A 16,826-nucleotide genomic window follows, 5' to 3' on the forward strand; every position below is an offset into this window, starting at 1 on the left:
TAGTGCCCATCCTAAATGGAGTGAGCTGCAGTGAGCACGTGATGCCAGGGATCTGAACTGGAATTCTTTTAGCTTCTGGATGTCATTCAGGATTCTGGGGACAAGCCCAGGAAAGGTCCCTTGCAAGAGAGGCTATGTTTTGTCTGGCATTGCAGCAGGAATTCTACAGCCATTTCTTGGGGGTGGAGCTCGGTTTCTCCAGAGACGACTCCTATGCACAGGATGTAGAAGCAGGAGGCGTGGATCCTCTCTTTATACAACACACCCTGCTGTTCCCAGCATCCCCCTAGCTTTCTAGAGTTGCCCCCACGTGCAGTGCCCTGACGGGGCCTGAGAAGGCACCATCCTGGTGTGTCTCTATGGGAATGTCATGGGAGCAAAGTCTGTCCCGCCAGATACACTAAGATGGGAGCCCTGAGGCAGGCTGCTCCTGCAGCTCTCTCTTTGTCCATTCAAATCTACGAAACTCTCCTCCTGCATGATCTCCCCTGAAATCTATTTCCTGTGACCTAGGCTCCTGGAGCCGAGTTTCAGAAGAGCTCAGCATCCAGCGTGCACCCACCATGCTGTGTCCTTCTGAACACCTGGCCTATGGTGTCTATGGTCAGTTCTCCATAGCGTCCCCAGGGCCATCGGCTGTGTCACTGACAGAGTGTGCGACAGGATCCTTCAAGAACCACATGTGTCTAGAACCCCTTCCTGGAGGGAGGCCAGGAGACCCCTGGGATTTCTGAGGCTCCAGCATACGGAGCTCCTGGAAGGCCGGGCACACTAGCGCTGCTCAGTCTCCGCTGGCTGCATGGTGGGGCTGCTCCCTGTGATTCCCCCTCCTCAGAGGTGCTGCCCAGTCCTGGCACAGTGAGGTGTCTGCCTGTGAGCCCCTAGGATGGTCTGTCACCATTGCCCCTGCTATGGGGAGGGGGAGGTTATAATGTACAGTTGGGACCCCCACCTCACTCTCTATGAACACACTAGGGAAGGGGTGGTGGGGTCTCTCCATGTTCCATGCTGCTCCTCCCAACACAAGAACAAAAGACAGTGAGAAAGCAAACAGCTTATGGCCGCCCCCAGCTCTGTCTGGGCCTTTCCTGGCCCAGGGTGTGATAAGCTGGGGCCCTGGCTGAGAAAGGGTAGGTGCACTACGGAGGAGCAAATGGCCAGCGGCAGTGCAAATCCGGTGGGACCCGTGCAGTGGGGTTACACTCTGGGGCAGCTCCTGTGCCAATGGTGCGAGTGCCACCTGCTCACCGGAGTGCCCATCACGGGCTGTGGAGTTGGGGGTGGGGTGTCAGGCAGACAGGAGAGAGGTGCACAGAGGGGTGCATCTGCTATCACCAGGGAATTTGAACTTTCCCCGGAGCTACAAAGCAAACACCCTGCCAGTGCCAAGCAGGCGAGCCAATTGAGTTGCAGAATTTCCTGGGTGCTTGGCCAGTGCCAGCCGGCCAAGGTTACCCAGGCTCAGTCACTGCCAAAAGTGCTGAACTTTGACCCCTTAAAGAGACAGCAACTCCCCCTTCTGCAAAAGGCTTTAAAAATCCCCTATGCCCACACTGGACATGGTGCCAGTCTCTCTCCCCATGGCAGGACACGGAGCCCCCCTTAGAAGCATGGAGAGAAGAGGGAGATGAATTTAGGGCTTAATTATCCTTATGTTGTTTCCCAACATTAATTATCACGTAATCATTTGTCAAGTTCATCAGGCTGATCTTTGCTCCCTGATCCACCCTTGAAGACGGCCCTACCCCTTCAGGAACAACTCCTGGAGGAGAGCGCAGCTGAGCTGGGGAGCGGGACTTGAAGAGACAGATGAGCCACTTGGCCGGCCACCCGAAACTCGGAAAGGGAAACCTCAGGTCCTGATCACAGGCATGTCATGGAGGGCCAGAGGCAGCTTCCCCTTCATGGCCCAGGCCTGAGATAGGAAATGGTTGGGATTGTTTTCAAGCCAGACAGTCAGTTCCCTGTGATGTCATTACCCTGCACTGAGAGTCAGTTCAGCCAGGCTGGGAAATGTATCTCGGTGCCTTGGTAGTGCCACAACAATAAGGCCATAATGGAAAAGGGAAGGAACTGGAACACAGGAGTCCTGGTTTCTATCCCTAGCTTTGCCACCGACTCACTCTGTGATGTAGGGCAAGTCACTTAACTTCTGTGCCTCAGTTTTCCACTTGTAAAATGGGGACCAACATACTTACAAAGGTGGGGAGCTTTGGGGTGGGGGGGATCTATGGTCAAAAAGTGCCAAGCCTGAGGATTATTCCTGAGTACAGCTCAGTGAAGGAGGGTCCTGGGTGGAGTTTGCAGCAATGTCACTGAGACCTAACACAGCACTAACTTCCGCTGTGCCCGGATCGATGCATGCGCCCCTCCCACCCTCCAAAACACCCCCAACCGCACAAGCACAACAGCCCCTGCCCATGCCACAGCCCTTTCCCAGGCACACACAGAGAATGTTGGTGCAGACGGCACAGCGTGGGAGGCAAGAGCAACAGAGAGACCAGAAACAGGGCCAGGAAACAGAACGAGATCCATTGTGACAAACATGAGTGAATCCCCCGGTGCAAGGCTGTAATCAGAAGGAGAGAGACCCTGGCGTGAGAATACAGGGTGAGAGCAGATAGCAATTAGAGGAAATGTAAGCGTGACCAGCCCAGGGAAAGGCCTGGAGGCATCACGTCACAGACCACGTAGGGGACAGGTCGGTGGTTCTCTGTGGCTCTGGTTCAACTGCCACTGGAATATCGCATTCAAATCGGGACCTCCCAAAACTAGATAAACACAGACAAGTGGGAGGGAGCTCTGAGAAGAAGCAACAAAAATAGAGGGACTGCAGGAAGAGTGAAAAACTAGATTTGCAGATCTTAGCTAAATGACTTCACATGGGGTGGGGAATGTGATCTGTGCACACGTGACGGGGATAAATACCAGGGGGGCAGAAATTAATCAGGTTAGGGCTCAGGGCTAGATCAAGGAGAAGTGGGATGAAATGAAGAAAGGGAACATTTAGGCTGAATATCAGGAAAATCTTCCTTCCTGTCAGGGAGATCCAGGGACCTGGGGAACAATCCCCCGAGGGAAGCGGGAGCCCCAGGACTTGAGCCATTTAAATGAGACCAGACAAAGCACCCAGCAATGCACAGTAGAGACTATCCCGCGCTTGGGTCTCTGGGTAAATGGACAAGGTGGAGTTGCACAAGACTCCTCCAGGCCCTCCTGACTGCTTTCCTGGGATAAAACACCACTTCAATTAAACATGATGCCAACCGCACATGCAACCACCCCAGCCTGGCCTGGCAGTAACAAGAATGGCTGTCAGGTCACATGATAAATCCTTGGCCTCAGAATTCAGCCTTCCACAGGCCTGTTCAACCGCTGAGCCTGATCCTTCACCTGAATCCTGTATTTGTTGCTCCTGAACCAGACACCCCACCAGTGCGTAACAAACGGGCACCCCTTCCATTAATACTTCATTTCCCCCTGCAGAGAGTGCCATGTCCAGGGCTCACATCCTGGCACCAGGGCACACTCCTCAAGGTGCATTGGGAGACCCAGAACACTAATGGTTGCCCTCCCCTGTGCCCCTGAGAGCACAGGCTCCATGGTGCATTTAGAACACTGAAATACCCTGTAACTATGTCAGTAAACTGTTAACATTCCTCATCGGGTCTCTGCTGGTGGTTCTCTGAGCTGCCTCTGCAGACCTGTCCCAGATCCTCGTCTTGTCCTCTTTCCCTGCCATATCCTCCAGCTAAGATAAACATAGCCACAACCCTGCTTTGCATTGTTTTCCCTAAAACTCTCTATTCGCCATTGCCACAGCAGACACCATCCTCCCTGGTTCTCAGGCTCACAACCTTGGATTCATCTTCAAAGCCCCCTCCCCATGTACAGACATCCCCACTGCATTTCCCTCCATAGTGTAGCAAAAATCCAGCCCTTTCTTCCTATCCACACAGCTACAACACATGTCCATGCCCTAGTTATCTCCTGTTGTGACCACTGGCCCCTCCTCCTTGGCCTCCTCAACACTTATATTTAGTATCCTACATAGAGAGGAAGTGTGGGCCAGTGTTAAACGTGCTGCACTGCCACAGACTTCCTGGGTGACCCTGGACAAGTTATTCAGGCCTGGTCTGCACTTAGAATTTAGTTTGCCGAAATCCACACCCCAAGTGCTGTAACTATGCCAACATAAACCCCAGTGTAGATGCAGCTAGACTGCCAGAAGAATTGGTCAAACTAGCTACAGTCACTTGGGGAGGTGAAGCTCCTAAAATAATGGAAAAACCCCTTCCCTGGCTGTAGTCTGTGTCTACACTATGGAGTTACAGCACCGTAGCTATGCTGCTATAGCACCCCAGTGTATCATGGAAGATTAGGGCTCAAAGCAGGAACAACCCCAACTAAATCATCCCAGCCAGGGCTTTGTCAAGCCAGGCCTTAAAAACCTTTAAGGATGGAGATTCCACCACCTCCCTAGGGAACCCATTCCAGTGCTTCACCACTTCCTAGTTTTTCATAGAATATTAGGGGTAGAAGGGACGTCAGGAGGTCACCTAGTCCAACCCCCTCCTGCTCAAAAGCAGGACCAATCCCCAGACAGATTTTCACCCCAGATCCCTAAATGGCCCCATCAAGGATTGAACTCACAACGCTGGGTTTAGCAAGCCAATGCTCAAACCACTGAGCTATCTCTCCTCCAACAACATACCAAAGCCTGGGATTGAACTAGGGACTTCTAGATCTTCGGTCTAACACACACCTGACTGAGCTATTTTGGCAGCTAATAGCCAAATATCCTATTCCTAATATCCAACCTAGACCTCCCCCACTGCAACTTGAGACCACTGCTCCTTGTTCTATCATCTGGTACCACTGAGAACAGTCCAGATCCATCCTCTTTGGAACCCCCTTTCAGGTAGTTGAAAGCAGCTATCAAATCCCCCCTCTTCTCTTCTTCAGACTGAACAATACCAGTTCCCTCTGCCTCTCCTCATAAGTCATGTGCTCCAGACCCCTAATCATTTTTGTTGCCCTCCACTGGACTCTTTCCAATTTTGCCACCTCCTTCTTGTAGTGTGGGGCCCAAAACTGGACACAGTACTCCAGATGACACCTCAACAATGCCAAATAGAGGGGAACGATCACGTCCCTCGATCTGCTGGAAATGCCCTTACTTATACAGCCCAAAATGCCGTTAGCCTTCTTGGCAACAAGGGCACACTGTCGACTCATATCCAGCTTCTCGTCCACTGTAACCCTTAGGTCCTTTTCTGCAGAACTGCTGCCTAGCCACTCGGTCCCTAGTCTGTAGCAGTGCATGGGATTCTTCCATCCTAAGTGCAGGACTCTGCACTTGTCCTTGTTGAACCTCATCAGATTTCTTTTGGCCCAATCCTCTAATTTGTCTAGGTCACTCTGGACCCTATCCCTACCCTCCAGCGTATCTATCTCTCCTCACAGCTTAGTGTCATCACAAACTTGCTGAGGGTGAAATCCATCCCATCATCCAGATCATTAATGAATTAATGTAGACATGGCCTTAGTCTCTCTGCCTCCATGCCCCATCCGTTCTTCCCACCCTGCTCTGTGTCTACGTTAAAGATGGAGAGGTGCACAGAAACTACAGTAATGGAGCCCATATAAGAACCTATGTGTGCCAGAGCTTTCCCTCTCCCTCTATGTTGTACACATAGAGCAGTATGTTGTGTAAATATAGTTGGCCAAGCGAAGCGAGGCCTTACTCTCAATTCGATGGCATTTCTCTGTCTGAAATGTGATAATGCTGCATCCAATACGTTCCAACATTTCAGGGATTGTTCAATGCATCTAAGAGCAGAGCCCTAGTGATTGCGGTGAAAATCAGAACACTAGAAGAGGGAATGGGGGGACACATGGAATCCCTGGTGTCCCAGTTTCAGGATAAGTGCACCTGTATTCCCATATGGTGGGTGGCATAGATGCCAAATTATTTCCTCGCCTTAGGAGTGGGATGACCTGGGTGTGTTTCTAAATGCTTTTGAAATGGGGTGTGAATAGAACAAGGTGGAGCAGAAGGACATGGTCTGGTATCTGGCTCCACTGCTGTCAGGGACAAAGGTCTAATGGCTTGTCTTCACTACCTGCCTGGATCGGCGGGTAGAAATCGATCTCTCGGGGACTGAATTATCGCGTCTCGTTGGGATGCGACAATCAATCCCCGAATCGACGCGCATACTCCACCAGCCCAGGTAGGAGTAAGCGCTGTCGACGGGGGAGCCGCGGTGGTCAATTTGCCCCCGTCCTCACACCGGGGTAAGTCGGCTCGGATACGTCGAATTCAGCTACGCTATTTGCGTAGCTGAATTTGCATATCTTAAATCGACCCCCCCCCCCCAATGTAGACCTAGCCTTAGACATTTTCACCCTTTTGGATAGAGAGGACTATATAGATTATGAGCAATGTAAACAAGCTCTGTTGCAGAAGTTTAAACTGACCCCTGACGCATACAGGAAAAGGTTTCGGGGAGTTTAGAAAAAAGGGGACATGACCTATGCTGAGGTTTCAGCTCAAATTAGGGGTTACGTAAGAAAATGGGGAACTGCGTAAGGGGTTACCAGAGTCAATGAGGCCGGTGAATGAATGGGTTTAGAACAGTTCTATCGATTCTGCCCCTCTGGCCTGAAATCATGGTTAATAGACCAAGATCCTAGAGATATGACCATAGCTGGGAAATGGAACAAAAAATATACAGATAGCCGGCCTGGATCTGAGAGGAAAATCCAGGGAGATGGCCACAAAGTGGACCCCAATCTGGCCCTCCCAGAAGGGGACCTCCCAGGAAGGGAGAATGGGCTAGATCCAGACTTGGATGGTAGGTAAACCCTAAGAGGGGCCCAAAAAGGGAACCCAGGGAGCTAAGATGTTTTTATTGCCATAAGTCTGGCCATAAGGCGACACACTGCCCAGTGCTAGGGAGACCAGGGGCTAGTGGTAACCCACAGTGGGTCCAGGTAGCAATGACCTCACCATTGATGGAACCAGCCCCAATGGTCCCAGCAGAAACCTGACCTTGTCAGACCCCAAAGGGGAATGAGCTTCCCTGTGGCGGTGGATGGGGAAAGGGCCCAGGTAACTCTGGCTCACAAAAGGGTGCTGGCCCCTTGAGCATCATCCCGGATAGCTTTCTGACCAGTCAGGGACTAGTGGGACCCCCTTTCCTTGGTGGCTCAGATCCATCTGAAATGGGGTGACTGTAAAGGGCCTAAGGATGTTGGGTTACACTCCCAACTGCCAGGAGAGGTCTTGCTGGGAAATGACAAACGGTCCTGGGGCCAGGTCATTTGTGTGGTCTCCTGGAGCCAAAAGCCAGCAGCTGCAGCCCTAGGCTGTGACCCTGAGCTGCATGCTGGCAACTGAGGAGAAGCTCTGAGTGGCTGTCTGATAGTGTGAGTGTGTGGCCACGGCCATGTAGAGTCCTGCTGATATGGTGACCTGAGGGGGACTGGGGATGGGCCCCAGTGACCAGGCTGAGCAAAGAATCCCAGCTTCCAGTTTGGAATTGATTGCAACTGATTGACCCTTAGCTAGAAAAAACGAGGACTTCAACAGACTCCCTTGGCAGCCCTTGGAAACGTTTTCTGGGTCTCAGGGGCTGCTCCATAGAGAGTGGCTGCCCCCTGGGAAAGTTGAGCCATGGGGAATACAGAGACAACTGGTGGTACCACAAAAGTACTGCCTTAGATTTCTCAGCCTGGCCCATGATATATCCTTCTCAGGGCACACGCATAGTGCACCAAGCAGCACTTACTACACGTTTCATACTGGCCTGGGGTTTGTGAGGCAATGCAAAAATAGTGTAAGTCCTGTAACCCCTGCCAGAAGATGGCAAAGGGCCAGGATATGGGCAAGGCTGCCCTGATCCTCCTGCCCATCATAGTGGAACCCATTCAGATGGTCATTGTGGGGCCCCTTAGCAAAGTTAACCAGAAGGGGGGAAAGGCTATTCTGGTGGTAGTAGGTTACACCACCCACTTTCCACAGGCAGCAGCTCCATCCTCCACAGAGGCAGAAAAGTTGGCTGACACTTTGCTGGCACTATTCAGCTGGGCAGAATTTCTGCAGGATATTTTGACTGATCAGGAGGCAAACTTTATGTCTGCCCTGCATAGAATAGAATATCAGGGTTGGAAGGGACCTCAAGAGGTCTAGTCCAACCCCCTGCTCAAAGCAGGGCCAATCCCCAGACAGATTTTTGCACCAGCTCCCTAAATGGCCCCCTTAAGGATTGAACTCACAGCCCTGGCTTTAGGAGGCCAATGCTCAAACCACCGAGCTCTCTCTCCCATGCAGATCAGTCTACTGGAGAAACATGGAGTTCAGCACTTACCATCACCTCCCTATCAACCCCAGGCTAATGAGCTGCTTGAAAGATTTAATAGGACCCTTAAAATGATGCTGAAAACTTTTGTGGACCAACCCCCTGTTGGCTGTGACCTTACCAGCTGTTTGCCTATTGGAAGGTTCCCCAGGAATCCATAGGATTCTCCCCTTTTGAACTGCTCTATGGGAGGAGAGTATGGGGGCCCCTGAACCTAATGAGGGCAGAGTGGGAAGGTACGGCCTCTCCCAAGGGGAGTCCTTGCTGCAGGATGTGCTGGCCTTCTGGGAGCTGAACTCACTGAACCACTGGGTTTTGCCCAGGAGAATCCAGCGAGCGCTCAGGAGAAGCTTGATCTGACCACAACACGTGCCTGGATGTATGGCACAGGGACTGAGTGCTTGTTCTCATCCCAGTGTGGTGGAATAAACTCCAGGCTGCCTGGGAAGGGCCCTTTAAAACCATGAAACAGCTCAATGAGGTGACCTGTGTGGTGGAGCCGCAGAGGTTAGGGGTCGATGTGCAGGAGGTCAGACCAGATGATCACGATGCTCCCTCCTGGCCTTAAGGTCTATGAGTCTATGAAGGAGGCCCTGAGCACAGACTCTGTTCTGGTAAGCCCACAGTTCGACAAGCTTTTTGTGGTGTTTGCAGATGCCTCTGACACAGGGTTTGTGGCAGTGCTGATGCAAACTGGTGAAAAGGGGGAGAGACACCCCTTAGGTACCTAAGCAAGAAATTGCTTCCCTGAGAGAAAAATGAGGTGACAGTGGAAAAATAATGTTTGGCCATGCTGTGAGCGCTCAGCAAATGACAGTCCTTGCTTACCACTTCACTGACCACTTCCCATGCACCCGGCTACAGGAAATGAAAGGGCCAGATGCCAAACTGCTAAAATGGAGCCTGGTACTCCAAGATTCTCTATAGACGTGACTCGTGTTAAAAGGAAAGCAAATTTGGTGCTGATGCTCTGTGCAGGAAACAAGTCAATAGGCCCCCCTATAATGCTACACTCCGTAACACTCATTTCTTTAGGCGGAGATGTGACAGACATGGCAATTTCCAGGATCTGATTGTATGAAGCGTAGATATTATTATGGGCCGGGGTTGTGTGTAACCTCTCTAGGGTGACAAATAGAAGATCTGAGAGTTCAAAAGGTTATAGTGAAAATGTGTCAGACCAGAATGGAGTTTTGGGACAAAGTGTGAAGTGGATTTCCTGGGGAATCCTATGGCAGAGGTTATGCAAAAACCCAGCCTTTTGAAGCTATGCTCTGAGGAGTAGGTCTTTGTCTGCTGATTACTTGTTACAGAAGAAAAATAGCAAAGGCCCAAGCTGCCTAAAGAAATGGCTGCTCTGCCCAGTTGTTGATTTGGTTCTGGGTCTAAGATATGAACTTGTAACCAGGGGGAAAACCCAGTTGCGGTTTTGAAGGATTGACTGCCCCAGGCTGGATTTGGGGTGAGCTCTGGTGAGCTTTTTAGCATGTGTGTAGGTTCTTCTATTGTTTTAAAAGGTTTTCTCTGTAATGCTTTTATCTTAACACTACACAGGCTTGCTTAGAAAGAGTTGGGTGGTAACTTCAGCTGTAGGCAATACCCAGGTCACCACCCTAGGAGAGAAAGCAAAGAGCAGGCGCTGGCCTGTTTAGGCAGCCTGGCTTGCTGGGGATATCACAGAGTAAATCCAGGGAGCTATGCAGCCTTGCAACCCCTGATCAGGACAGAGCGAGACATGGGTCTCTGCCCAAGAGAGGTGATGGCTGGGAGCTGGAAACCTTTAACTGGGAGCCTTTGAGGGACCATGGAGGGGGCATACAGGTGCAGTAACCCTGAAACTGTGACAACTGGCAGTGGGTTAGCAGGGCCATCAGTTTTGTCCACCTCTGTAACTGTCTATAGATCAAAGAACCTGTGACGGCAGCGATTACCAGCTTCCACTATAACAACACCCCGTCTAGGCCTTGCCCGCCCACCCGCCCTCCCTCTCAATACAGTGTAAAATGGACTGAGCTGTCAGACAGAAATAAGAATAGAAGGGGGAAGAGAGACACATGGGGGCATACTCAGAGCCCCTGGGTAGGGGAAGAGTATGGGCGACAATAGTGCGGGGGAGGGGAATGGGGGGGGCACACAGAAATCCTGGCATGGAGTGAGGGGGCAAAATGAGGGGGTTTTCAGAGCCCCAGGCATGGAGGGAGAAAGGGGGACAATGGTATGCAGAGGGGGAAATTGAGGGGTACACAGAGCCCCAGGCATGGGGAGGAAAGGAGGACCCTGGGATGGCAAATGGGGGCACACAGATCTCCTGTGGGCATTGCAGAAAGTCCCTAAAATAAAGTGGGATGGGAGATGGCACACAAGAAATTTGTGGGGGGGATACAAGGAGCCCCTGATGTCTAGTGGCATCTTGGCCAACAGAAGCTACAAAGTGTGTGACCCCCAAATTTTAGAGCTGGTTAAAAATGCCAGTGGGTTTGGGGGGGAAATTTTGAAAATAAATGGTGGGTTTCTTTTTAGCTGCTCATGAAAGATTTTTGCTTTTGTTTTATTTACATAAAAATGAAAAAGAAAAATGTTGGATTTCAAAAATTTTTTAAAAGTATTAAAAAAGTGAACCTGAACATTAAACATTTTTAACAAAAAATTGTCCAGAAAATTTCTTCATTTCTGGCTTTTCATCCCAAACTTGGAAAGCGTCTACCAAACTGCAGCTTGTCTGTTTCCCTCGTCCCGGGGAACAGAACAGGCTTCTCTTAAAAACTTGTTTTGATGAAAAGTGCCGACCGTGACCTAGCGCTGTGCTGTTTACCGAGTCCATTCCTGGAAGTCACAGAGCTGAATTCTGGCAGTCTCGTTAGCAAAAGATGCTAAACATGTATCTAGGTGAGACATGTACCTGTGCTGATGGGACGTAAAGGCAGGGCCGCCCAGAGGATTCAGGGGGCCTGGGGCAAAGCAATTTCAGGGGCCCCTTCCATAAAAAAAAGTTGCAGTACTATAGAATACTATATTCTCGTGGGGGCCCCTGTGGGGCCCAGGACAAATTGCCCCACTTGCCCCCCCCCCAGGCTGCCCTGGGAAAAATAAACATTTTAAAACCTTCCGCATCTCGGCACAAACCCAGTTTTGAGAAAACTTCTTTTCAAGTCACCTTTACAAGGTATCACTCATTAAAAGGGTTGGACAAATATTTTCCGTCAAAACTTTTTTTGGATCGAAAACTAGGGGTTTTTAAAAAGCAGAAAAAATCACGGACAGTGTCTGCTTTCCTTCAAAATTTGTTGTGGTTTTTTTAATTGAAAAGCTGAAATTAGTCTGCCAAAACCTGAACATGGTTTGGGGTTTCAGAAGCATGTGACCAAATATTTGCTGCTTGCTTTGTTTGATTGTTTAAAGAAACAATAAAAAAATTCTGCTTAAAAAAAATCCAAAACTTTTGAACCACCTCAGCTTGTGACCAAACACCTGAGCGCATCCAGTCAGAGATTTTTCCAGGTTTCTGATACTCTGCTGGATTCCTTGACTCATATCTGTCTCCATAACTTTGGGTTCATTTAGGTTAGAACATAAGAAAGGCCGTACCGGGTCAGACCAAAGGTCCATCTAGCCCAGTATCCTGTCTACCGACAGTGGCCAATGCCAGGTGCCCCAGAGGAAGTGAACCTAACAGGTAATGATCAAGTGATTCCTCTTCTGCCGTCCATCTCTACCCTCTGACAAACAGTGGCTAGGGACACCATTCCTTACCTGTCCTGGCTAATAGCCATTAATGGACTTAACCTCCATGAATTTATCTGTTTCCTAGAGACTGGCTCCATGGGGTCCCTCACAAACTGGAGATGGTTACTGTGGGTTTGTCTTTAGTATAGCTTATGTACATACTCCACGAACTGAGCATTTGAGCTTGTTCCAGAATCTGGGATGTTGTGAAAACTGAAATGCTCAAAATAGCACATGCATGTGAATGGACACAGGGTGCTAAAATTAAATTAACCCAGGGGGTCTCAAACTGGGGGTCGGGACCCCTCGGGGTGGGGAATGGGGGGGTTATTACTGGGGGTCATGAGCTGTCAGCCTCCACCTCAAACCCTGCTTTGCCTCCAGCATTTGTAATAGTATTAAATATACGGAAGCTTGCACTGCTCCATCCCAGAGCCGCCAGGGCTCTGTTCAGCCTCCTGCCCCAGGCACAGCTGAGGGCAGCCCTGAAATCTGCCCTACCCTGTACCTGGCTTTCCAAGGGTCCCTATGGAACTAGTGGCAGCCAGGATATAGTTGCCACAGCCATATCCCTTTCTGCCTCTGGAACGCTCCGCACTCACCCAGAATCTGCCTGAGCCTGGGAGTGCTTGGGGGAGGGGAGGGTCCAGAGCTAGCAGAGCCAGGGTGACCCTACTGCCCCAGGAGCATTCCCCAAGGGTTTGTGCAGCTGCTTTGCAGCTCCTTAGCACCAGTGTGTGCCCTGTAAAGGGCTGCAGGGTGACGGGACATCTGGTCAGCCAAATGGGGTCCCGCGGGCCTTTGCTGCTTCCTTTCTTGGTTAAGAGGGAGAAGGTTGGTCGGTTGTTTGGTTGGGGAAATTCCTAAGCAGACTCCTCAGTCTGTCCCCCGTCCTCCGCAGCCCACAAGTTCTGGGCCAGGAGGCTTATCCCGGGGAAGGGGATCACTGATCCCAGGGGAGAGGGAAGCCAGGGGTCCCGGGCAAAAGGATCCTCAGACTCACCTGTAGGCCAGGCTCATGCACTCGAAGAGCCGAGTGAGGGTCAGGTCGATGGTGTGGGGATCAGCTGGCTCCGGCTCAGTACCATGGTGGCGCCGGCGGGGCACCGAGTCGCTGTGCGGCGAGGAGACCATGAAGTGGCCGCTGTGGATGACCTGCGAGTGGGGCAGGGAGCCTGAGCCTGGCCCAGCACTGCCCATACCCAGGCCCTCTGAGTCTGAATCAGAGTCCGAGTCTGGACCTGACCTGACCTGTGGGTCCGGGAATGGTCCGTGCAGCCCCACCTGCGTTTCAGCCATTGTGCCCGGTGTTGGTAGCAAGTAGCCGCCTGCCAGTAAACCTCTCTGTCTGTCTGGGTACCTAGAGCGCCCACATCACAGCAACCCCACACATGCCCATTAGCATAATGAGTGTGCACCACGCCCCCTGGTCAGCATGTTGCTTCCACACCCTTTCCCTCCCACACCCTGTCCCTTGCTTGCTTGCTCGGTCTCCTCTAAGACTCCCTGCTAAGCTTGCAGTTCCCCTGCTGTCTCCCCGTGAGTCCTATCTATAGGGTGTAATCCCGCCCCTGCCTCAGCCCTCAGCCTAGCTTCTTTACCCCAGCCATGCCCTTGGGTGGGGCTAGGGGTGGGCACAGGAGTCGAGCAGAGAGTTAACTCCTTGTCCGCTGGATCCATGGAAAAGGTGGCACCTCTGGGTCACACTAGATTTTATTTCCATAACAAGCTACCTGAATTTAAAGGAGAAGCTGCGCCAGCTTCCTCCTGTTCCCAACCCCCCTAGCTGGGAAGCCAGAGACAGGACTCACAAGCAGCAGGTCCTCACTCTGCTGCTAGAGAGCTCAGTCGGCTTTGTTTACCTTGGCTCGGTGGCTGCTCTGCCTGCGTGTGGGAGAAAAATACATGGTATTTACCTAGCGCCTCTGTACTAATGTATCCCCCAACACTTCCCGGGGAACAAATACAGATTAAGGGACAAAAACAGAGGAGATTATAGCAACCAGGGTCCAGCTCAGCACAAAGCAGGGAGCGACTCACTGAGCCATGCCCCAGGGCCTTGGAAACAGACGGGGTGAGAACCTGCTTTAAACTGGCTTCTCCAGGGTCTCTCTCGGAGTCAGGCAAAGATACAGATAGTGTCTCCCCGGGGACCTCCGAGGGGGCAAGGACTCAGAGAAAGTTCAGCAGACCTAGTCCATTCAGGGCCTGAAAAGTTCAAACAAAAGTCTTAGGGGGAGATTTTCAAAAATGGATCCCACCTGCCTCTGACTTTCAGCGGGAGTCAGGCAGCCAGCTCCATGGGTACCATTGAGAATCTCTCCCTTAGACCCAGGAGGTGTCTACAGCCAATGAAGGTAGCAGTGGGCAGGCAGGACCCTCTGCCCAAGTCTCCATGCTCTGTGTTGGCTGTGGATGATGGTCTGCGTAGGGGGAAGTCTAAAGGATGGTGCAGTACTGTAGCCAGACCTCAACTGAATAATAATATTAATGAAAAGAGTTGCCCTGGCATCACAGAGCTGCAAACAGAAGCAGCTAACAGGAGTTTGGAGGAGTTTAGAGAGAGTGAGTGGGAGAGGTTTTCCTTCCAGGTTCAGCATCACATGTGATATCAAGATGGTCAGCGATGGAACGGATGTGCCTGTCATGCTTTCTTTCCTGTGCATGGAATGCAAGTTGGTGGCTGTGCTGGAGGAAAAGATCATTGGATTGGAGAGGCGAACAGAGATGCTGCTGAGAAGCAGAGAAGCTGAGATGTTCCTAGACTGCCAGGTTTGGGAAACACCAGTAGCTCAGGTTCAAAGAAGAATGGAGCTGGCCACAAAGGAATTGGGGAGAGAGGAAGACAGAGAGAAGGCCCAGCAGTTCATAACCACCAGAGACAAGAGGTCACGGCAGCATTCTGCACAGATGGAGACATAGGAGGTAGGCAGGCTGTGGCCACCAGAGAGAAGGACCAAGCGGAATTCCACACAGCTAGAAGTTTCCAATCAACACCAGGGCCTCCATCTGGAAACTTTGGAAGGTGCCTGTCAAGATTCTGCAGGGGCAAGGGGAGGGAGAGATGTACGAGACACACCTGGGGGTGGCAGCTTAGCCCAACCTGTAAAAAAAGCAAGCTTGCCCACAAAGAGGTCTCCAATCATCCAAGGAAGACAAACAATTCTTGTTGGAGATTCAATACTCAGAAGAATCAAAAGAAGATTCTGCAAGGGAGAGGCAGACCACAGGTTGGCCAAGACATGAGACGTCATTCTTCAATTGGCTAGGCTTCTGAAGTTAGTGGGTGATGGCTCATATTGGCAATGGTTCATATCAGCACTAATGACCCTGTGTCGTGGGCTATTTTACAGATAGTAGATGACTTCAGGGAACTTGGAAGCATGTTGAAGAAGAAGAGTGTCCAAATGATCTTCTCAGAGATCCTTCCAGTCCCACAAGCCACAAGTGGGTGGGTGAGGTTCTGTGACCTGCAATGTGCAGGAGATCAGACTAGATGGTCATGATGGTCCCATCTGACCCTAAAGTCTATGAGTCTATGCCAAGGAAGACAGAAGGCAGGAGATTCTGGAAGTGAAGCGCTGGATGAGTAAACGGTGTAGGGTAGAGGGTTTTGTGGAACATTGGTCTACCCTCTATGTGGAGAGGGGGACGTATAGTTTGGATGGTCCCCACCTCAGTAGAAGGGGGAACCAACCTCCTCAGGGACAGGCTGGCTAGAGTAGACAGGAGGGTGTTAAACTGATAGCAAAAGGGGAGGGAAGATATAAACAGCACAAAATTGAGATGTTGAGAACAAAATTAATCAAGGAATCAAAGGACGTGAAGAGAAGGAATTACTGAATTGCCTACACACCAGTGCTAGGAGACTGGGTTACAAACATTTAGGAGCCTACATTTGCACTAGTTGGTACTATACACGCCTGTTTATCTGGAACCCTGTTAACTGAACCTCCACACTATCCGAGTCCCTTCCTTGTCCCCCAGCTGGAGACAGATGCTGCAGAGGGTGTGGATCTCATGCTGGGGGACAAGGAAGGGATTTGGATGATGCAGAAGCTCAGATAATACAGCAGAGTCTGGGCTGTGAGGAGGAGGATGGTCCCCCACTGAGAGGAGGCCACCCTGAACTGAATGGCTCTTGTGGCAGTGCAGGAAGCCCTCTCCACCCCTGCTTTCATGAGAGAGAGAGAGCAGGCCGAGCAGAGACCCCCAGCCAGGGCTGAGAGGAGGAGGAGGAGGAGGGGGCGGCCCTGGCCAAGGGGAGGCCACCCTACTGCTGAATGGCTCAATGGCTCCTGCCCTCTCGATTATCCGAATAAAATCCACGTCCCCCAGGTCATTCAGATCATCGGGAGCATGCTGTATCTCTGACATCTGGTGGGATGATTTGCACGATTGGAATGTTGAAATCAATGGTTGTAACCTATGTAGGAAGGATCAAAAAGGCAAAAGGGGAGGGCGAGTGGCACTCTGTCAAAAATGCCATGACCTGTTTCCATGTCACTGATAACTCGGAAGAAAATGATCTGGAATGCTTATGGAGCAATGTCCTAACAGATAAAGCACAGACCAGGGTATTAATTGGTGTGTGCTACAGACCACCAAATCACACTAGGTGCTTCCTTACACACCTATCTGTAATGTGTAGGGGAAAAGCTACGTGATCATGGGGGACTTCAATCTGAGTGACACATGCTGGAGGTCTCATGCTGCCCCAGCACTAAAACATTCTTGGAA

At 51.0% G+C, this 16,826-nt stretch overlaps 1 protein-coding gene across 3 annotated transcripts in view; it reads right to left on the reverse strand.

The window, feature by feature from the left end:
- MLXIPL (MLX interacting protein like) overlaps positions 1-13,921 on the reverse strand; it is a 57,289-nt gene extending 43,368 nt beyond the window's left edge. The window contains exons 1-2 of one of the 3 annotated variants that reach the window (XM_065573281.1): positions 13,820-13,921; positions 13,090-13,241 (exon numbers count right to left, since the gene is read on the reverse strand). In XM_065573281.1, the coding sequence (XP_065429353.1) occupies positions 13,090-13,220 (131 nt within the window). In that variant the 5' untranslated portion in view covers positions 13,221-13,241; positions 13,820-13,921. Of the gene's footprint in view, positions 1-13,089; positions 13,774-13,819 lie in introns of those variants that run through there. The other 2 variants (XM_065573280.1, XM_005294339.4) reach the window with 2 other exon arrangements.
- Positions 13,922-16,826: the final 2,905 nt, after the last annotated feature.

Source organism: Chrysemys picta, chromosome 19, assembly GCF_011386835.1.
Source record: "Chrysemys picta bellii isolate R12L10 chromosome 19, ASM1138683v2, whole genome shotgun sequence".
In the NCBI taxonomy this organism is placed as follows: Eukaryota; Metazoa; Chordata; order Testudines; family Emydidae; genus Chrysemys; species Chrysemys picta.